We start from the raw sequence: 21398 nt of genomic DNA, 5'->3' as shown, positions 1-21398 counted from the left end.
CCCAGCGGCCCGGCGTGCGCATGCGCGGAGCTTCCGTGACCGCGGGCCGGGAGCGGCGGCGCCGGGCCCTGCTCGGGGTGAGGGGCTGGGGGAACGGGCCGGGTGAGGGGTGACGGGACGGGGGGACAGCGGCGCCGGGACGGGGGGCGGCTGGGCTGGGCTTCGCTTCGCTTCTCTTCGTTTCTCTTCGCGGGGCGGGCACCCCCGGGCAGGCACCCCCGGCGCCCCGTTCCCTGTGCCGCGCAGCCCGGGCCGTTCGTGAGGGACCGCCCGCGCCGTTGCGGCCGCTTCGAGCCCGGCCTGCCTGGCGTCCCAGGGGCACGGGCGCCGTTCCCCTCGCACCAGGCCCTGGCTCTTCCGCAGCTCTCGGGGCGGTCGGTGCCGCTCGGACACCCGCCGGCACCCGTGGAGCTCGGGGGTGTCCGTGGTACCGGGGGGGCCGGTCGGAGCCAGCAGGCGGCTGCGGTGGGTGGCGAGTGCTGCCCAGGGCCGGGGGGAGCTCCCTGAGGGGCGGGTGGCCCCCGCCGGGCCGGCCCCGAGCCACCGGCTCCCCGAGGCGGGACCCGGCTTGGCCGTTCCGGAGCTCCAGGAGCTCCTGCCGCGAGCCGAAGCCGTTGGGGAGCTGGAGGGGCCCTCCAGATCGTGCCAGGTTCGCCCCTCACACATCAGTGGTCTCCCCACAAATAAATAACCCGCCTCGGTGCCCGGAAGGACCTAGGAATGGTCGGGTTGGACACAAGGTGTGGTGTGATCCGGTGCCCAGGTGGAATCCTGTGTCTGGGTGTACCTGCCCTCTTCTCGCTGCCTCAGCTTTCCTATTCACCCGTGCCCGAAACCAGCCCTCGGCTTAACTGACAGGCAAAAGCTTTGTTCCGCCTCAGTTGCGGTCTCTCTTTCCCCCTCCGAGGGGAACTCGCTTAGAGCTTGTTTTGAATGGAAGGAGTCCAGTTTTGGAGCAGCCGGGTTTATCTCTTCTGTTGTTTTGGCTGTCAACCCAGCCACCTTGTGCCGTGAGGATCAGCAGAGGCTGGGAGAGGGCAGGACTGGGATGGATCTGCGTGCTTGGAGTTATTACCCTGACCCCCCTCTCTACTGCCGGGCTGTTCTTTCTCTTTGGTTGCTGCTAATCGGTGCTGGGTGCTTGTGTAAGGAAAGGTGTGTTTGGGTATGAGTTACCTGGCAAGAGCTTCCGACCCTGTTGCATCAGGTTCTGCTGTGCCCAGAAGTGCAGCTCAGCTGGTGCGGGGGGCTGTGGGGGCCCTGGCTGGGTGGTTTGGGGTCGGGGTGGGGAGCACAGGGCACCGGCAGTGCTGCTCCAGTCGTGCCCCCTGCACAGGGTCATGTCTTACGGCAGCCCTGCGGCCTCCCTGTGCTTTATGTGCTCCCCTAATCCCTGTGTAATCTCTTCCCATGGGATCTTTGTTGTCCTCCCAGTCCTGTCTCTCAAAGTGGTGTAGTGACGCTTAACAAATCCCTCCTGGGCACTCTCTTTTCTGAACAACCTGCTGAAAAGTCTCTATTTTACCAATCTGGTGATTTTTATTTTTAATTCAGCCCAGCTCAAGAGCTCCCAAGGCTCTTTTTCTTTTCCAGGTACAAGCTCGCATTTCATGAAAACTTTTATCAGCGCTGGCAATTCAAGTTCAGAAACTTAAAAAAGGAGTTGGCATTTTTAGAAATCATCTCAGACCCATGAATTTTAAGATCCTGCATTTAAAGTGAAAGAAAATTCTCCTTTCTGGAAGTAGAACAGAGAATTAAACACAGCTTTCAAAGGTTTTAATTCCCATTTTCAAGCTTTCTCACCACCATTTGCTGGAGCTTGAGGAGCAGGGAGTGCAACTGTTGGAAAACACGTCTGAAATGCACTCAGTTCTTTTCCTGTCCAAGTCCCCAATTAAAGCCATGTGGACAAATGTTTCAGAGGTTGTGCTGGGTGTAAAGTTCCAACCAAACAAATCCAAACTCAAGCTCTGAGCCCACGTTACCAAATATCTTCAAAGTGAAGGGCATCTGGCTGGAATATTTAAGTCTGCACTTGAATTAGCCAGGGTTTTGTTTTCACTGGGGGAAGGGTGGCCCAGAGGATTTCTGACTGGAGCCACGACTGTTTGGTGAATAAGAGCTTTTAGGGTTGGTGTGAATTTCAGCTTTTCAAGGTATTTTTAAAGCTCGAGGTGAAGTGTTGAAGTCCATGGGATCTGAGGAAAGATGTGAGCTGGGATGTGTAACACATCCCAAACTATGTCCCACTCTTCCCCAAACCCTTTCCGCTGTGGTGTAATGCTGAACACTGTACAAGCAGCTCCACTATTGAATTTCTCAGCTTTTAATATTTGTGTGCTGCTGACTTCTCAAAGAGAAGTCAGGAACTGCAACTTGAGGCTTTTTCTTTGTCATTTGCCATAACTCCAGGACTTGTGTAATTCTGGCCTACTGATGCTCTCCTGCATTCCTCGCTTCCCAATCCATGCAAACAATTGCTGGCTCCAGCAGCGTTCAGCAAGAACTGGCAGGAGGCTGAAATACGCCCCTCGCTCCTCCTTTGGAACAGCAGTCCCAGTGCAGGAAATATTTTTCCACTCTGATGGGGAAGTGAATGTTGGAGCACGCGACACTCACGTGCAGCCAGCCCGGGTACCTTCTTCACGTGTGGTCCAGGATTCACAGCATCGCTGCCACTCCGGGGTGAGGGATAGGCTTTTGTCACCCAGCTGATACCCCAGCAAGTGTGAGGTGGCACAGGAAGGAGGTGGCTTTTGTGCTGCGGCGTCTTCTTGTTTGCATTTCCTGCTGCTGTTTCAGAAAGGAAGGAAAACGAATCGCTGACTCCCTCCTCACAGCCTCCCTCTTCTCCTCTGCTCTGCTTGTGGGCTGCAGATGAATATTTGGTAACAACTTTGGGGGGAAAAAAAATGTTGGTTTGGGGTTCAGAGCAGCTAGTGCAGGTGGGTGGGACAGAAAATGCCACAGCCTGGCTTTGGCTTCGAGTCGAGCACGGACAATGCTGGTGGTCCTTGAGGTGGAGAAGTGTTGGTGTGAAACCTGCCATAAAAAGAACTGGCAGAGGCAGGTGCTGTATTTGATACCTTAAGTCTTAATTTGCTGTTTTGAGCAGTAAAATAACTGTCCTTGGTGTGTTAGGGGAGAATGTATTACCAGGAAAAGATTAGTAGCAGAGACCAGGGTAGGATCTTGGCGATCCAGAGCGGTTTGTCACAAAGACCAGTTGAGCTGGGGGTGTTGTGTAAAAATCTCAGAGCAGCTCACAAACTAATTTACACTGAATTCCTGGGGAAAGTGTTGCTTTCCTCTTATAAATGCAGACGTGTGGGTGTGTCTGTTCTGCGCTCGCTCTCCTCTGTCTTTTTTAAGCTATCAAGCCACACGGGCATGATGGATGGGACACTCCACGGAGCGTGGGATCTTCCCCCATCCGGCAGGAATGTCATTCTCTGTGCAGATGGCATCCTCCAGTGGAAGCCACCCACTGCTGCTCTGCCTCTTGGGAGACCTGAACTTTTCCATTGGATGGGAAGGAAGCTCGCAGCTCCCTGCTGACTGCTGAGAGTTAAGCGAGCAATCAATGACGTGAGACCTCAGGAGGGAGAAGGCGAATTTATTTTAAAACAAAATGAGTTTCACTCATTCACAGCCAAACCCACCTACACACGAGCACCAACGTGGGGATCTCCAAGTGGTTGTCCAGCATTTGGACAGATGTGTGTCCAGATGTTTTGGACAGGATTCCTTGGAATGACACAACAGACAAGAATGTCAAATATCAGACCTCTGGTGTCTCTCGGTGATCATGTGATGCCTTTGGATCTGCTCTTTTTACATCCCTTGGGGGCTGAGAGTTGTGATCTCTTCTTGTTGGAATTTATTCACTGGCCTTTGTGTCTTTGTCTGGTGTCTTTGGGCTCCTAACCCTTCTCCATTCTTCCCTAAATCGTCTCTTAAGGGCTTGAGTCTCTGATGCAGATTATCCCTTGTTTCAAGATGTTCCTTGTTTTCCAACCTGAGAAGCTGAAGATAGGTGTGCTTTGATCTTAAAGACCAACTAAATCACTGCCCTCAGCACAGGCAGTTGATTATGCCCTGTGTTCCTCCTGGTTCTCTTGTACTTCTTCCTATCTGTTTTTTGCTGGGATTACACTCAACTAAAGAAGTATGTGTACTGTGATTTGCAAAGTGTGCATTAAGAATTGTCTTCTGGCTTTGTTTGCATGTATAATGCTGCACAGAAGGAGTCACAGACTGATCCCGGGCCAGAACTAAGTGGTCAGAAACCTGAATGGAGCTGATGGTGTAGCTCTGGAGCTCAGATCAGTGTGAAGAGTTTGGGAACCACTTGTGTAACTAAGTCATTACTGTGAATGAGTGTTTAGCCAGCATTTGGGAGCTCACATTGGGGTGGTCAGTGTAATGCTGCCAGGAGCAGTGCTGAGCATGGGGAAGGGGCAGAATGGCAGCTTGCCTTGGCACACTCCTGGCTAGTGAGTGTGTGTCTGAACTCATGCCAAGGCTTACAGGTCTGCCTGACACAGATCAGCAGTGGCTCAGGGATGGTTTGGTACAGATCTGTGGTGACACAGGTGGTGTTTGGTGCCACAAACCACAGGAAGCAAAGTCTCAGGGAAGAGTGTTTGCTCTCAATTAGCAAGAGAAGTTGCCAGCATTGGCAGGGAGTGAGTGGTGGTACCTCACTCACCCTCAGCCACAGGGTATTGAGGGCAGTCTGCTTCTCTGGAGTCTCTTAAATCCAGAGTGAACGTCCTCTGTGAAAGACAGAGCTTGTTTCCCTCTCTGATGGCTTGTGTGATATGGGTGCGGGTTGGGGGGATTTAGGACATCATTCTCAGCTCCCTGTGCTCTGTTTCTTGCTGCAGGTCCCCAGGAGAAAATGGTGTAAGGCCAGTGCAGCTGCCACTTCCAATCGCGGCGTTTCCAGACCTCAGGGAGGAACATGGCAGCAGCTCAGGGAGCGGGAAGCAGTTCAGCCGGGCCATCCGGACTGCCCAGTTCTGCCCCGGGGCACAGCAGCAGCTCCACGGCAGTGGCTGTGTGGGAATGGCAGGATGAATTTGGCAGGTGGAGGCCATACCGAGGCAATGTCTGCAGCTACATCGAGCAGATTATCCAAGCCTCTCAGCAGAAGGGCCGGCGCTCGGGGTCGGGGCTGGTCAGCAGCATCCCTTTGGGACGTGCGGATCCCACCTTGGCTCCCTACGTCATCGACATTCCAAGCTTGACACAATTCCGGCAGGATACAGGTAAGGGAGCTTCCCCACCCGTTTTGCTGGTGTGCATGGGGATAAGCAGGGCCTCATTCTGTGTGTAAGAGCCCTGCAAAGCTCTGCTGTTTGCTACCGTGCTGGGCAGCTCTGTGAGCACATCTGCTGCTCTCCTGATGCTGTCTGCTGCCCAGTGTGGAAAAATCTGTGGAGCTGGGTGCAGGCAGACAGCTGTGATGTCTTCAGGAGCACCATCATGGCACCCCCGGAGCTTACAGCCTGTGAGCCAGAGCTCTCAGAGCTGGAAACTGCCCCCCCCCCCATCTATTCAAGATCACTTCCGTAAAAACGGCCTTTTTACAATTCCAACCCTCCTGCTTGAATCCCTTGCTCCCTCTGGAGCTGGAGTGCCAGCTGCTTTACCTTGGCATGCAGCCCTGCTCAAGCTGCTTGTGAGTGCCTGCGGCCCCCGCATGACACCAAAATGCTGCAGCAGAATATTCCCTCCACTTGTGCTGTGTGAGCCTGGCTTGCTTCCTCCCAGGGAGAAAGGGCAGGATGGGCTCAATAGCAGAATTGAGACCTGCTTTTCATTCTCCTCTCTTCTGGGGTCACTGGGAGTAGCAGCTCAGAATCTGCTGAGATTACTCCTGCCCTCTTTTGCTCCAGATGTGAGCAGCTGGAGCTTAGAAAAGAGCCAAGGATGGAATGCATACACTTCATCCCTGGAAAATCCAGGGAGATCCCAAATTACACACCCCAAATGAATGGCTGCTTTGGAAAATTTTCCATCCATCGGGTTCCCTTTTGCTGATATCTCCCATCACTCCAGGAGACAGACGAGCATCATCCCAAGCTTTAGAGAGAGGCATGTGTTGGTTTCTTGCCAGTTGAAACAGTAAATGAGCAATATTTGAATCAGCTGCCAATTCTGACAGGAAAGGGAAGTGGTTGGAGCAAATGTGAGTGGTCACCACAGCTGCATCCGTGTTTTTAATCTGACCTTAGGCTGAGTTTATCTAGCGGTGTCCTGGGCGAGGTGAGGAGCTGTCTAGGCTGTGTGCCTTGGCAGGTGTGCTCAGCTTGGCCTGTTTAAACATCTGGAAGGCCAGCTGAGCCTGTGGCTTCGAGCAGTACAGCATGGACCACCAGAGCTGGCACCAGCAGCTGTTTGTTCCCTGTTTTTTTCATGCCAAGCTTGTGAAGGAGCCTTCCAGCCTCTGGCCCTTTCCAGCCAGTGCTCCAACACATGGACAGCAGTTCTAAGTTGTCTGGTGAAGGTGAGCAGAGATCCTGTGGGAGGGTGGAACATGTCCCAGTGTGAGTGGGACATTCTTTTCCACACACACAGCTGTCTGTCCTTAGAGGGTTTGTATCTCTTTAGACCCTCATGAGAGCTCTCAAAACACCCAGTGAATATTGTCCATTGCAGGGTAGTTTGGAGTAGTTCATCTCTGTGGGACAGTCCAGTTCAATTCTGGAAATGATGTTGGCTGGTATGATCTCATCTTTCCTTGGTCTAGATCTAAGTTGGAGCTGTTAATAACAAAAAGGCTGATTCTGCTCCACAGCTCTCCTGCAGTGTTTCCCATCGATCCAAAGGGATGCTGATCAGAGTGGCCAATGCTGTGAACCTCCCTCCACAAATACCTGTGTGCTCTGCAACGTGACTACTGGAAAAGCTCTCATATCCCCTTTCCATGGCCCAGTTCTAAGCAAAGCTTTTTCTCTCTGCAAAGCTCTGCCTTAAACGTGAACCTTTCTGAGCAAGCCGCCAGCTGAACTTTGTCATGTGCTGGAGAAAAGAATCTCTGCAGGAAACATCCCCATGAAAAATCTTTAAACAGTGCAAAAAATAGGCTGTTGTATTCTGCTCATTAGCTATTAGACAGATAAATAGGCTCTTCAAAGGAAGCCAGGGAGAATAACAGGAAGCCAGTGTTAACGGGAGCAGCGTCCCCAGCAGCAGGGAATGACAGCTGTGCGGGGGGATCTTGTGGGCAGGATTAGCTGTGGGCTTCAGCTGCTGCTCGAGGCAGATTAGCTGGGAGTGAGTGCAGGGGAGCAGCAGGAGTTGTCCTCTCACCACAGCTGTTTGCCCACCCCGGAGAGGAATGCCAGTTTCCTTGCCAGCCTGGAGGAAGGGGGATGTTTTCCAAGTGCAGGGCCTTGCTCTTGTTGTTCACTCCTAAAACCTCTTTTTGCTGCTGTTTGAGGGTGTTAAAAACACAAGTTGCTTGTAAGTAAGTCCTGCAGTCCTCTTTGTGCTGCTTTTAGCTTCCCACCTGCCACTGGAGCAGGGGAAGCCTTGCTAATCCCCTGAGATGTGTCCCACTGGACACCTTGCCTAACCTGTGGTAGTCCCCTTTTTCTGGGAGCAGGTTCATCTCTAAATGTAGTGTGTGTCTCACCATCTCATTCCCAGTCCACTTGATGCCTTGAGGTGGTCACCTAAAAACAGAGGCTAGACAAGAATAAGAGAATGAAAGTAGGCATTTATTTGAAGGGCCTTCAAAGGCACACCCTGGGCAGTCCAAAGCCTCCACCCAAGATGGACCCTGGGCCACGGGTTCTTCACACTTTTATAGGTTTGGTCCATTTGCATATCAGGATTAAATCTCCAGTTATAACTTCAGTTAATGATGTAATTACCCCGAGTTTGCCCCTCCTCTAAAGGCTTTAGTTTACACATTTTGGGGCCTGAGACAATCGAGGTATCCTTGGAGAGCAAACCTAGAGAGGGTTTGTTATGTCTGACCAGCCTGAGAGAGCAGTAACTAACGGGCCACACGAAACTTCAGTTACACACCAGGCAGTACAGGATTTGAACAATATGAGAGTTAAAACCCAAGGCATCACAGTCTCATCCCTAGTCCTCCTGCTCAGGGGTTCATTCCCGAAGTTATCCACCTTTTGAGGCTGTGGGTTTGTGTTTCTGAAACTTGGCAGGACTTGCTGGATAGGAGCAGTCATTGCTAGAGTTTGCTTTTGGTTTTTTAGTCAGCTTTCCCACTAAGATGTCAGTTCCAGGCTGGGAAGGTCACTTTGGTTCTGCTGATACCTTCTGCCAGAGGAAGGTCTGGAATCCTGAGCACCATGGTTGAGCTATTGGGGAGGTTGCTGTGTTTCACTGGCTGCTAGAAGTGTTTTAAGTGTGCTGATGAGATGATGTTTGTTGGCTGGTGTCACTGGAGAGTCCTGCTCTGCAATAAGCAGGATGCTTGGCGCTGCTCTGGAGCAGAAACACAAGCCCTGGCATTCCTTGGTCTGGCACATTCTGCCTTTGAGAGAGCCTTAGCCTTTGTGTTAGCTCTGGAGCTTTAGCAGTGCTGAGATAAGGACACACAGTTTCCACAACACCCCAATACTATTGGGCAGTATAACAGCAGCACAATCCTCATGCCAGCATCCAGGCAGGCAGAGCCTGAACGCAGCAGCAGTTGGATTTTGGCAATGTGGAGTCCCACAAGGGCTGTCCTCCCTCTTCCTTGGGATGTGCATGTTGGGTGTGAAGCTTGCCTGGATTGCCTGTGCACCACAGAGTCACCAGTGGTATCCTAGGGCAGTTCTCCTCAGGCTGTAGGTGTGGGTAGTTGGAAACATGCCAGTTTTCACCTGGGGTCCTGGAGCATAGTGCCATAACTCTCATGATCTCTTTAGAGGCTTTATTTTTTTTTTCCTCTTGGTGCTGTTCTTTGAACTCCTCCTGTGTTGTAACAACTCACTGCACCCCAGTTCACCCCCACATTCCTAGATCCCCAGACTTGCTTGCCCCTCAGCTTTTCCTGCTCCCCTTTCTCTGTGCGGAATGAGGGTTTTTCCTGCTGCAAGAACCCATTTTTCAAAGGTTTCAGAGCTTCTGTCCTGTTGGGTGGCTTCCTTCCCTCTCATTAGGCTGCTGCTTTTTTTGAAGTAAGGGATAAAGTACCCAAGAATGAAGTCATCCTGGAAAGCCAGGCTCCAGGGGGTTCGAGCTCCAGCTGTCGCCGTTGAGTTGCCTTGCAAGAGTAGTGTGTCTCCTTCCATTTCTCTCCCTTTGTCTGAACAGCTGCTCACTCCAGTTTTCAAGTTACTTCATTGTCTTCCCCTCTCTACTCTTGCTCTCTCTCCCAGCAGTCAGGAGCCTGCAGAAGTTTGCCCTTCTCCAAAGTCCTTGCCCCTATGGGATTTCACCCACTTTCCTAAGAACAAAATTGCCCCGACCCTTGTGTAACAAAGTGGGCGTTCAGCCCCTTAAGTGCTCCTACAAAGCACTTCCCGATGGTGTCTTGTCTCTATAGTTACTCTGTTGTCAAGGCTGTGGGAGTTGGTTTTTTTTAACCAGATCTGTGCCTCAGCCTGATTTTTTTTTTTTTCTTTTTACTGTTTTTTCCTTTTAACGTCAGGGAGGCATATGTGATCACTGTGCCTTTGTGCTTGGGTGTGTCTGCGTCTGCATCCTCTCTCCTTCCCTCCTTTCCCACCCTTCCTCCTAGCAGCTTTTGAACCTGCTGCCAGCCCACAATCAGATTTGGCAGAGGGACAGGGATCTCGGAGATGTTGCATTTCTCTAAGCTTCACGAGCAAACCCAGCCCTGTTGAGAAGAGGAGGCAGCACAGATCTGTGCAGAAACAAATCCCTGGTACAGCATCCCTCTTAGTTCTCTGCTCACTAAATTACTGTGTTTATTCTCCCCTCCTCTCCCACACAGGGACGATGCGGGCTGTCCGCAGGCACGTCTTCCCAGGGGACTCTGCTGCCGGGCAGGGCGTCATGTGGGAGTGGCAGAACGACGATGGTGGGTGGTCCCCCTATGAGATGAACGTCTGCGTGTTCCTGGAGCAAGCCCATGCCACCAACCACCAGCGAGTCGATCTCGGGCCCTTGGGCTACAACTACGAAGTTGACTTTGTGGCTCAAGTCCAGACCAACAAGACCACGAGGTTCCGCCGCAGCGTTCAGAGGCGTTTGGACACCCCGTACCCGGTGACGACCTCCACCACGCCCCTTCACACAGGGGTGGGATGTTCTTGCCAGCAGTGCTGGCCAAACAGCGGGACTGGTCCCATCACCACACGCTACCGTCACTCCATGACAAACTTTCCCAACTCTTCCACTACTCATCAGGTTCCTGGGAGGACAGCGTCAGTAAGTTCCTCCAGTGTCGGCTTTGTGCCCTATAACAAACCCGCTTTGACTGGAGCAAGGTCAACACCAAGACTCAATGCACAGAGCGCCTTGGTTTTGGCTCAAACTGGGAGCCTCAACACAGCACTGGCAGCATCTAATGGAGTCAGGTACAGATCCCAATTCACCTTTAAGTACCATATGTGTGTCCAAGAGATCTGCTGTGCTCAGGTCTGCATTATCCAGGAGCCTCTCTGTCCCAGAGGACTTTACAAGGGTCTTCTCCCTAGGACAGAGAGGTTTGTGCTTACATTTCCAGTACAGTGGATGAAAAGATTTCTCCTCTGCTTTCTACCTCTTTTCTTCCTGTTTGAAACATAGTCCCTGTCTAGCGATCTCCCTGAACCACAGGGGAATTCACTCAGGTTGAGATTCTGAAGGTTTGAGAAAATTAGTAGTGATCAGTGGTATTTTGGGTTAGGTTAAAAAACAACTTTGAGGGGGACCGAGTGAAGGAAAAGGGGACTTGTAAACACATTTAATTCAAATTAGGCAGTAGAGTGGAACACTGCTCTTCATTCTAAGCTCTTCCCTTTCAAGGAGGGACCACAGGACTCCTTGCATATGGCTGAAACCTCATGAACTCTGTCAAAATCAGGTGTCCAGGCTATTTTCCAGGCTAAGTGGTGATGCAGAGCAGAGATGCCACTGGATCCATTTTCACTGTGGCTCTTCTCTGACAGCTGAAACCAGTGTGCACCTCTCAGCCCGGGGTTTCGGCTCCTATCAGCTAGAACCAAAGGAGGGCTATATTTGCACCTTACTGGTGGGGGGAGGAAGAGCTTCACTTCTCTTCAGCCCTTTTGGTTGCTGCCAGCTCAGTGAAAAACAGAGGCTTGTGGTCTGAAAGCCCGGCTCCTCTCCATGGCATGGGCTGCTGGGGCAAGCCACAGTTGGTTATCCCACTTTCAGGATCTTAATTCTTCCTGTGCACAAGCCCTTGCTAGCAGAGGTCTGTGTGGCCTGTCTGTGGCAGTGCTGGCACCGAGTGTCTGACCCAGCAAGGGCTGGCTGACTGCTCCCTCTGTTTGTGAGTGGCTGGAAGTGGCAGGGCCTTGCACTCACTTCACTGGGAATAATCCAGCTGTTGAACCCCTGAGAAACTGCAGGGGAACTTGCCAGGGCTGACTTACCTGTCCAAGTAAGTACAGAGATAAGAGATTTAGCAGAGTGTTGGAAACACATTCTGCTAATTGCACAAGGCACAGGAGTTTGAGGTTTGTTTTGAATCTCATTTGTGCTTTAAACAAGACCGTGAATCTTGAGATGTTAGTGTTGTATCAGGACTTTCCCTCTTCGGGGTCATCTGAGTGAAATGACTGCTCACATCCTGTTCTTCTTTCTCACGGTCTTTATTTGGTGCTTTTTTTCCACCTGGTGATTTTTTTGTGTTGCCTTGAGCATCCACAGTGCTTCTCTGTTCCAGTCACCTTCGAGTAGGGCTGAAAATCGGACCTCAGTACTGCCTGCAGGAGCCCTCAGTAAGGCTCTTGCTGTCTCCTGAAGAAGCTGCCAAATTCCCTCTCTTGCAGGAGTTACTGGTGGGTGTGTGGGGCTGCTGGGCTGCCTGGAGCCCCCATCCTTCCCCAAAGGATTTGCAAAGTGATTCAGGGTGGGAAGTTTGAAAAGGAAGAGCCATATAGACTGCAGCAGTTGCCCCACAAGCCTGTCTGGAGCCGATTGGGGTCTGGGGTACGTTGTGTGCTACCGGTGGGGGGACTGGCTGTCCTGAAAGGAGGGAAGATGGGAGAGGGTTGCCATGGGCTCCTGACCATGAACTGAGCCCATGGCCCAGGCAATGCTGACTGGGAGGAGAGGGATGGCCAGGAGGTGCCCAGCAATGCCGTGGCTGGTTGAGGTTGAGGTCGGGCTGTTTGAACCTGTTTTGCAGCTCATCTGTTTGTGTTGTGGAGGAGGTGAGGTGGCTGGTGTCCTGGCAATCATCCCTAGCCAAGCCAGCCTTTCTGGGGGATGCAAAGGGATTGTACAGCTAAATCTGTGCTGGGGACAGCAGGACATGCCACACAGGGCAGGTGGCAGCTCTTTGGATACCTGGGAATGTGTGAGTGCTGTCAGACTTGTGTAAAACCCACACCCCCAGTCAGCCCCACTCCCCTGGCTGGCTGTTCCCTTGGGGTGTGATCTCCAGTACTTTGGGATCAGTTGTGCCAGAGTCAGTCTCCTTTATCCCTGCCAGAACAACAAGTGCACACAGGGGGATAATCTCTGTCTTCCAGCAGTGTGCCATATGTGAAAGGGACTTTTTCATCCCCAGCTGACAGTTCTGGATGGCTTTTCCCATCACCCCTGGGCTAGGATTGAGTCAGAAATGCCACTGGGTGGGTGTAATTGCTCCTGGCTGGGGTTACAGTCTTGGGCTCATGAAACCCATGTTCCAGCAGAAAATCCTTTAATTTCTGTGAATTAGGGGAAACCTGAGTAGCAAACTCTAACAATGTGTTTCCTTTAATTCCTAAGCCCAGAGCATTCCTGGGTTATTTTATCCTCTAGGTTCCCTGTCTTCCCCCCCCTCAGACATAGCATGGTCGTTAGTTCCCCTTCCCTTGCAGTCAATGGCCTGCATCACCCAATAGTCTAACCTTTTTGGCTAATTATCCTGCATTAATTATCCTGCCAAGGGTTTCTGGCTGTGTTCTCTTAGCTGTGATGTGCAATTCCTGTGTTGGGCCATGCTCAAGAGACCCAAGGGATGGGAGCACTGGGCCACGGTGGATCCTCTGGTGTCTGCTAAAGGTTGTGTTGTGTTCACCCCACAAGCTTTGGCTCCAAAGCAGCCCTGACAGATTTCTTGCTTTTGCAAAACTGCTGATCTCCACAAAACTTGCAGAGGTGGCTGAGCTGCAACTGGCAGGGGGGCTCAAAAACTCGTTGGGAGAGACTGAAAGGCAGTGTAGTTGTTTACACCCAGTTTCGTCAGGAAACACAGCTAAATATGGCAGCAGCTCTCTCCTGCAGGGCTGAGAACGAGGTGCAGTTCATCCTGGAAAGCCGCCTGAGTCCCTGTGTGGCTGTGACAGTTATTTCTAGCAGGCAAGCAGGCAGGGATAGCCCCCAGAAGGGGCATGCCCCAGCTGCTGTGCCACTGAGGGTGATTAAATGTATTTCCTGATTGCTGGAGGGCCGATGCTGGTGTGAGAGCAGGCGGAGCTCCGGCACTGCCAAATGCACTTTAATTTCCTCCTGCTCTCAAGAGGGTCAAAGCCACTGGAAAACCCAGAGATGAGTGCCAAGGCTTAACTAGATGCTAATATCCTTGGCTTTGCTGCTAATGAATTACATACATGTGGGCAAGTTACTTTGCTTTTTGGTGCATTAGTTTCCTCTCGTGGATTAAACACAGTTAATGAATCCACCCTCTCTCACAGGCAGTGCTGGAATCTGCACATGAAGTGTGCCATGGCAAGGGTTGTGTCCTTATCTCAGCACTGTTAACCAGATCTGGGAAGCAGAAGCTCAGCTCCCCAGGATCCCAGCCACCTCCTGGCACATCCTTCCCACCCCACATGGGAAAGCATCAATTCTCTAGGGCAAGAGCTCCCCTGTTCCTGCACTGTGCTGTCTAATTACAGAGTAAGACACTCCTGAAGCACAGTAAGGAGTGCCCTGCTTGTAATATGAGCAACTAAAGCTGCAGGAAGCAATCTTCTGAGGGATATTAATTAGTATCCCAGCCAGGCAAATCCCTACAGTAGCTCTGCAGGCTTCTCTGAGCTTATGTGGTTTTGGCTGCTGGTCTGGATTGTGCCTACAAATAAGGCAGGCAGCTCAGGGGGGCAGGATTTTGTATAAAATCAGAGGGAATGGGGGTCTTGGGAGCTGGAAAAGGATGCTGGCGGAATTGGGGTGTTCCTAAGAAAGGTCTGCTGTTGCACCCCAAAATCCCCCATGGGGAGCAACATGCTTTATAGGATCAGGAGGGACCCTAGCCAGGGCCTTTCCTTTTTTCTTTCCACCTTTGTATCCTTCCCCTTTGTCTATAGGCATTCCCATGAGCTCCTTGGGTGGTGAGGAGCTCTCCTGGTGCTGGTTCCACTGTGCCCACTGTGACTTGTCCTGCAGCCCTTTTAGCCAGCGTGGTGCTACCACCAGGTGGGGTCATTAATGTCACCGGACACTCAGTGAGCCCTGGGAAGGGGTTTGGACCTTGAGGTGTTGTGGTAGCACTTAGTGTGAAGCAGGGCTGGATGCTGCCCTGATCTGTGAGGAGAAGTACTGGCTATTCCCCAGAGGGCTACAAAGATGCCATGATACAGAGATCTGTGGCCATGATACAGAGATCTGTGGCCTGCTGATTGTGTGCAGGGGAGAGGAAGGAAGAAAGGGTCATATCAGGTGGAGAGGATGAGTTCCTACAAGCTTCCCTAATTCTGCTCCTTTAGGATATTGTGTATGTGTGGCTCAGGTGATGGCTCCACCCTGGCCACTCAGTGTTTGAAGTGGCAGCAGCCCTGGATTCCAAGCTGTTGACACATTTGCTTGCTGGACTTGTGCTTTGCTGTCTCACTGGTGTTGCAGATTCTTGAAATTCTGGAGAAGCAAGTGGGTTTGCCATGCTGAAATATCTGTCTGCCCTGCCTGCTTCCCATAGCAGAGTGCCTGGGAACTAGCAATGGGAAATCTTACCAGGATCTTCTTGCTGAATCTCCAAGGATATTGTCTTATTTTGCATCCTTTTATTCACAAGATGGTGATCCCTGTTACACTCAGGAACATCCAGCACACAGAGCAGTGGGAGAGCAGGAGCTGCAGTGAACAGCAGGACAAAATTGGGCCAGGAAGGAGGAATCAATACCAGGAAACATTCAGAGAATTCAGGCGTTGACTTTCAGGTGTTGCAAGCACAGCCTGAACACTTGGCCAGGAGTTAAAGGCACTGCCTGGCAAGAAATCTCCGTGGGCAGCAGGAGCAGGTGCCTCAGTGGATCCTTCTCATCTCTCCACACTGCAGTGCTTGCTCTTGCAAGCTGATGCTGCCAAGATCTCCCTTAACCAAAACATCCATTTTTCTCCTAACTGAGCTGTTTTCAATAAATCAGCAGGACCTCTCCCCAGAGGCCAGCACTGGTATGGCGATGCTGGAATATCTTGAGCTTGTGCTGTTCCATGATTGGATGCACAGCCCATGTTACACTACAATAACAATATCCTTCCCTGTTACCTCATCCCCTTCCCCCCCAAACCCCCACTTCAGACCCAGCGTAGGCTCTGAGTAGCATTTCCTCACCTTTTTTGGCACAGCAATACTTCCTCCTGCACACTGTGGCTGCAGACCTACCCAGGCAGTGTTGTGGTACCTCAGAGCAGTGTGGATTTCCCTTGATTTCATCAGCCTTTGGGCTTTCTGCTGTTGTCACAGACCTCTGGGAACGTGGCAGCCCTGCTCCCATGCTGCAGAGTGGATGGGTCAGCACATCCCTCAGCCACTGTTAGCTGAGATGCTGCTAATGAATATGTGTATTTAGTGAAATAAGAAGTATTTGGTTTCTCCATCATCACATCGGTTGGCTCAAAGTCTCCTGCAGCCAAAGCTGACACACTCTGCCTTTACCCCAGGAGTGCAGCTGATCAGTGACTGTTTCCTGGCTCATGGATGGTAATTTATCTGCAGTGCACTCACAGCTTCCCAAACTTGATTGCTTGCAAATGCATCAAGTACTTACCTGTTTCTCTCTGCAGACCTCAAGGGCTCTTCTCACTTCTCTTGGGGTTTAACCCAGCAGATAGTTAATCACCACACAGCCCCCTCAGCTCACTCCATCCTCCTCCAGGAGGATGGGGGAGAGAATTGAAAAAAAAGAGGTAAAAATATTCTGTTAAAATAAAGAGAGTTTAACAGGACAGAGAAGGGAAAGAAAGTTATGATGCTGATGATAATTAAAATGTACAAAACAAGTGATGCACTAAGCAACTGCTCACACCCACTGACCAATGCCCAGCCAGTTCCCAGTCAACAGCCCTCAGTCAGTTTTCCCCCTGCTTTCTCTTCTGATCATGGCATCCTATGGTCTGGAATATTCCTTGGGGCACTTGGGGTCAGCTGTCCCAACTGTGTCCCCTCCCAGCTTCTCGTGCCCCCCAGCCTCTGCACTGGTGGGGTGGGGTGAGGAGCAGAAAAGGCCTCACTTAATGTAAACACTGCTCAGCAACAACTAAAACATCCCTGTGTTATCAGCATTATTCTCATCCTAAATCCAAAACACAGCACTGTACCAGCTACTAGGAAGGAAATTAACTCCATCCCAGCTGAAACCAGGACAACTTCATACAAGTTCTGATTCGTGGATGACTTGGATTTGAGCCTTGCAATGAGGAAAGAATAGTGCAGAACTTCTCTGCCATCTTTTCAAAGCATGGTTACTGGTGATTACCTTCCCAGGGCAGCTCTGGGTTTGCTTTCTCCAGCCTCAGGTGTAATGACCCCATGCTCCAGCCTTTTGGGAGGATCCCCTGCCCCCACCTCCTTTCCTGGCACAGTGGAAGGTTCAGCTCTGTGCTTTATTTTATTTTTACCTTCCATGGGGAAGTGAAAGCACCCAAGGTGCTGCTTCATCTCAGGGCATGACAATGAAACACAAACCCTTCATTATCTGTCACATGCAGGGTCACAGGCTCGGTGGTGTCTTCTTGGCATCTTAGTTGGAGGAGGAAATGAGGGAATGTCCAATGTCTCTGGTTTTTTGGGAGCAGTTCTCTCAAGTTCCTGGTCTTCAAATATCCTTCGTGTCTGCAGCTGGAGAACAAGGAGTCCTGCTCCTTGGCATCCTCTGAAGAGGATTATAGGGGCAGAGATGACGCAAAGGGCTGAGATAAACAAGTCAGGAAGTACCTGAGAAAGAGCTGTGACTAAGAGGGTGAATCGGGAAAGAAGGAGAGTCATAAAGACATCTGATTTAGAGCCCTTTGAAATCACGGAGAAGATTTCCCCTGTGTTTGATGGCTTTGAATTGTAGCCACAGCAATCAGTTGCATCATTTGAAGGCATTGCAAAATTTGGGGCAGCAGAAGGGCAAGCACAGACTTTGAAAGAGGCAGAAGGGAAACCTCTGTGGTCTGGAGAGCTTTATAAGGGTCTGGGGGTGCTGGTCTCATTTGGCCAGGCTGCCATCAAGCCCTTGGTCCTGCCTGGGGCTCTTCAGGGAGTTCAGAGCACGTGTGGGAACCCATTCCAAACCGTGGCAGGTAGGAGAGGGGAAAGGTGGGGATGCCTCCCTGTCAGGGTTGGAAGACAGCCATGTGTCACTCAAAAATATTTTCAGCCCTGGTCATTGTTATGGAAATGTGAACAAAGATTTTAGCAAGACTGAAAGGAGAGACCTTTGTGGTACCGTTTTGGGCAAGGCAGCTCTTGCATCCCAGCTGGACAGAAGAAGTTTTCCCCTAAATAGTGGGTGAGATTTGGGCTCTTGACCACCTTAGTCTCTGAATTCCTAAGCAGCTGAACAGATTTCTGTAATTTTGGAGAGCCCATGGAGGTTGTTGTCTGAATGCACCATGTATTAACTGCAGCTGAGGTGCATGAGCCTCATCCATCCCAGGCACATGGGCCACCTGAGACAAAGCCCATGGGTGGCTCCTCTGTGCCAACATGTTGGATTTCAAATGTTCCTGCTCTGCTTGTGTGGATCCAGCTTTCTTTCTCCTCTAGTGACCCCCCCCATCAGTGTTGATGCTGCTGCTCCCCTTTCCTCCCTAACTCCTGCTGCCAGCTAATGGCATAACCCTGGCTGCCCACGTATCCCAAACTCGAAGTACAGCTGCCAGCACTGCCAAAACAAATAGATGAGGACTCTGAAAGGGATGTTGGGTGTCCAAATTCTCTTGATTTCCAAATGAAAATGGGGTTAAGCTCTTCTAAGTCTCCTCCAGCTTTTCCTCCCTTGTCCCCACATCCCCCTTGGATGTGTAGTGCAGGTTGGCTACTCATAGGAAGCTCTGTGGTGGAGTAGCAAGAGCAGGGATGTATCACAGGATCAGAGCAGGGTCCAGCAGGAGGAATGGATGACTCAGGAGGAGATGGGGCTGGAAGCAGCTACATACAGCATAGCCCTAAGGCCCACCTTGCAGGTAAGTTAATCTAGGAGAGAGCTCTGGTAAGGACACAGCTCCTTAAATACAGCTGCTGCACCAGTGGGAGAAGGGTGCATGAGTGAGGGTCCCAGCTGGGGCTCATCTGAGCAATTAATCCTTCTTAATATATCCAGGGCCTTGGGCCTCAGGAGGCAGTAGTACATTGCTGAATTCTCTCTGTTTTGGTTGTCTCTGATCCTTGCTGTTAAAGTCATCCCTTTTTCTCTCTCCAGTGCCCAAACCCTGCCTGTCAAGATGTCTAAACCCAGCAGAGTGAACCACGCCCTGGCAGGTAAGAACCCCCCTGTGCTTTATTTGCTTAATCCTTAGGGTGAGGTGAATGAGAGGTTTGCCTTTCTATGGCACTTACTTTCCATTTTTGACTTTTAGAAAGAGTCAGAAATGCTGCTGGCAGTTAAGGTTTTAGACCTAAAGACTTTCCAGAAAAGCAAACAGGGCAAATTTGGGGGAGAATAGGATGGACAAGCCTTAGTAACTCTTTTTCTCATCCTGAGGCTTCAAAATAAGTGGGATTGTTTGAGGCATGGCTATTCATCATCTTCTGTACATGTGGATGAGGAAGGGGCATGTGAAGCAAGCTCAGTGCTGGCTGCTATTTTCTGCTTTTATAAAGTCAAAGGAGAGAAGTGGTGTGAGATTTTGTGTGGTTTTTAATACAACTTTTTACAGTGTGGTTTTATTTAAAAAGCTCAGGTGGTTTTTAGCTTAAAGAGGATTGTGCTGCCTTGTGTTGGGAAAGGGGAGTCAGAAGTTGACTCAGACATTGTCTCCTGGTGCAGCAGAATGCAGGTTTGCTTGTTATCCAAGCCTGTGAACACAGGACTAAATATACTGAGAAGTGTGTCTGGGAGGGATGAAAGTGCCAGTTTTCAGTGCTCCTTTTCAGAGTAGATTTGCCTGTTAAAGTTTTGAAATGGCATTGCCTTGAAAATGCCAGTTTGTGCTGTCCTCTCCCAGTGGAAGCGTTGCTGTGCCAAAAGCCATTGTCACCTTTGCTGTGTTTTGGCTCTGCCAGTGCCAAAACAGTGACTCTGGTGTGGTGGTGCTGGGGAATTTGGGTGCTCTGCCCAGAGCAGAGGTCTCTGTACTGGCACCAACTGTGTGCACTGTATCATAACCTGGTAGAGGAGTGGAAAACATCTGATTTCTGGAGTTTTCTGTTTCAGACACTACAAAATGTCTGTTAATCCTCTCCTTCCTCTGGCTCTTGTCCATGCATGGTCTCTTGAGGTTATTAGCTCCAGGGACACCAACCTTTGCTCCTGAGCAAGCAGAGACAGTTACATTCTTGTTTTTCAAGGCAATGGTTCCCACCTTATTCCAGAAAGGGTGTTTGGTCTCTTCTTGAGTGCTAGGTTTTACCCTGTCTAAAAAGGATCCCCAGGATTGATGTTTCCCTTCATCTAATGTTGGCACCATCATGAAAACTGCCTTGCCTGTATCTGTAGCCAAACTGGCACTGCATGAAGACTAACACAGGTGTCCTCTGACAGCATGCAGCCCATCTGTCTCCTCCTTAGCAAATCACTGTGGAAACGAGGTGTAAAGTCAAGCTCAGACCTTATCTTGGTGGGTGACCTGAGCAGAACTCCCCTTGCTTATAACAGCTCTGCTTTTCATGCCCTGGCTGTTAGCACTGACTGTGTAATTAGGTACTTAATCACGTAAAGGTAAATAAAGCACAGAGCTGAAGAGCTCTGATGAATCCAGGCTGTGTTAACTGTGATCTCATTCTCCATGTATAAGAGGTGGAAGAGGTGAATGTGTGTGGTCTGTTTATGCCTTGTGGTGCCACGTTTAGATGTAAAAGGCTGCAGGAAATCCCAATAGAATAAACCATTTGCCACCATTTAATACAATAAAATGGTTAAATTTGTAGTTGGTATCTCTGTTGTTGCAGTCTGGGGGTGTAAAAGAAAAGATAATTACTCATTTTAATACTCTTTACCTCTCCCTGAGGCAGCCAGCAGGAGACACACAGGAATGCAGGGAAGTGCAGAAGCAACTCCTTGGGGTCTCCTTCAGATCGAGGCCTTTACAGAACACAGCTTTGGGTGCTGTGCTGCCTTTTGCCAAGTGTCCCACACCTCAGAGGTGCAAGGGAGGAGGGAAATCTGAATTTGAGCCCTCAAAGTCACATAGAAGCAGAGGAAAGATTAATACAAGTTAATTAGGGAGCGGAAGGAAAATAAATCTCTGCGGATATTTCTGGTGAAAAGCAAGCAATGGAGTTCTGGTAAAAAGAAAAAGTTTTGTTGAAATATTAATTGGCTGGGTCTTTAGGGACACCTTCTTCCTCTCTATGCTCTGCTCTCTGGTTTTAGAACCTCTTCTGGGAAGTGGTATTTTGTTCATAATTAAAATCCTGCCGATGGTGTTCAAGTTAGTCATTACTCAGGTGATTCTCTAACACAGGCTGGGCTCCTTTTGTTCCTCCAGTCCCCACTGCACGACTGCTTCCTACAACATCAGTGGAGAAGGATGGGGGACAATGTTGTGAGGGAGAGAGAAGTCTCAGACATAAATGAAGGAGGCTTTATTTTGGAAGATGTGTCCAGCAGTCTCAGAACCCTTGGTCTCCGTCCCCTGGTGCCTCAGCAGCTTTGGCTCTGGTTTGAAGCTGGACAGATACAACCCCTGAATCTCATGGGTGATGTTGAGAAATGCTGCAGGTGCATCTCTTGGATGCAGAGAGAACCTGTGGTGGCTAAACAGGAGATGAGGAGTCCTGTGAGTCTGAATTAGAAGCTGGGTTTTGTTTGTGTGATGGGTGCCTGGGGATTTGAGTGAGGGATTTGTAACACTGTCAACCCCACATCTCCTGAAAGCACCTCTCGGGATCCCAGAAATCATGAAACTGACTTTAAAACCATGTTTTGTACAAG

General features: G+C 50.5%; 1 protein-coding gene across 4 annotated transcripts in view; it reads left to right on the top strand.

The window, feature by feature from the left end:
- DTX2 (deltex E3 ubiquitin ligase 2) overlaps window positions 1-21398 on the top strand; it is a 35451-nt gene continuing 14053 nt past the window's right edge. For 2 of the 4 annotated variants that reach the window (XM_069033143.1, XM_069033141.1), the window contains exons 1-4: window positions 1-77; window positions 4893-5276; window positions 9929-10514; window positions 18726-18784. In XM_069033143.1, coding sequence (XP_068889244.1) covers window positions 4970-5276; window positions 9929-10514; window positions 18726-18784 — 952 coding nt within the window. In that variant the 5' untranslated portion in view covers window positions 1-77; window positions 4893-4969. Of the gene's footprint in view, window positions 78-2605; window positions 2689-4892; window positions 5277-6273; window positions 6518-9928; window positions 10515-18725; window positions 18785-21398 lie in introns of those variants that run through there. The other 2 variants (XM_069033142.1, XM_069033144.1) reach the window with 2 other exon arrangements.

Source organism: Aphelocoma coerulescens, chromosome 19 (genome assembly GCF_041296385.1).
Source record: "Aphelocoma coerulescens isolate FSJ_1873_10779 chromosome 19, UR_Acoe_1.0, whole genome shotgun sequence".
NCBI classification, from domain to species: Eukaryota; Metazoa; Chordata; class Aves; order Passeriformes; family Corvidae; genus Aphelocoma; species Aphelocoma coerulescens.
This window is presented reverse-complemented; position numbering and strand designations above follow the sequence as displayed.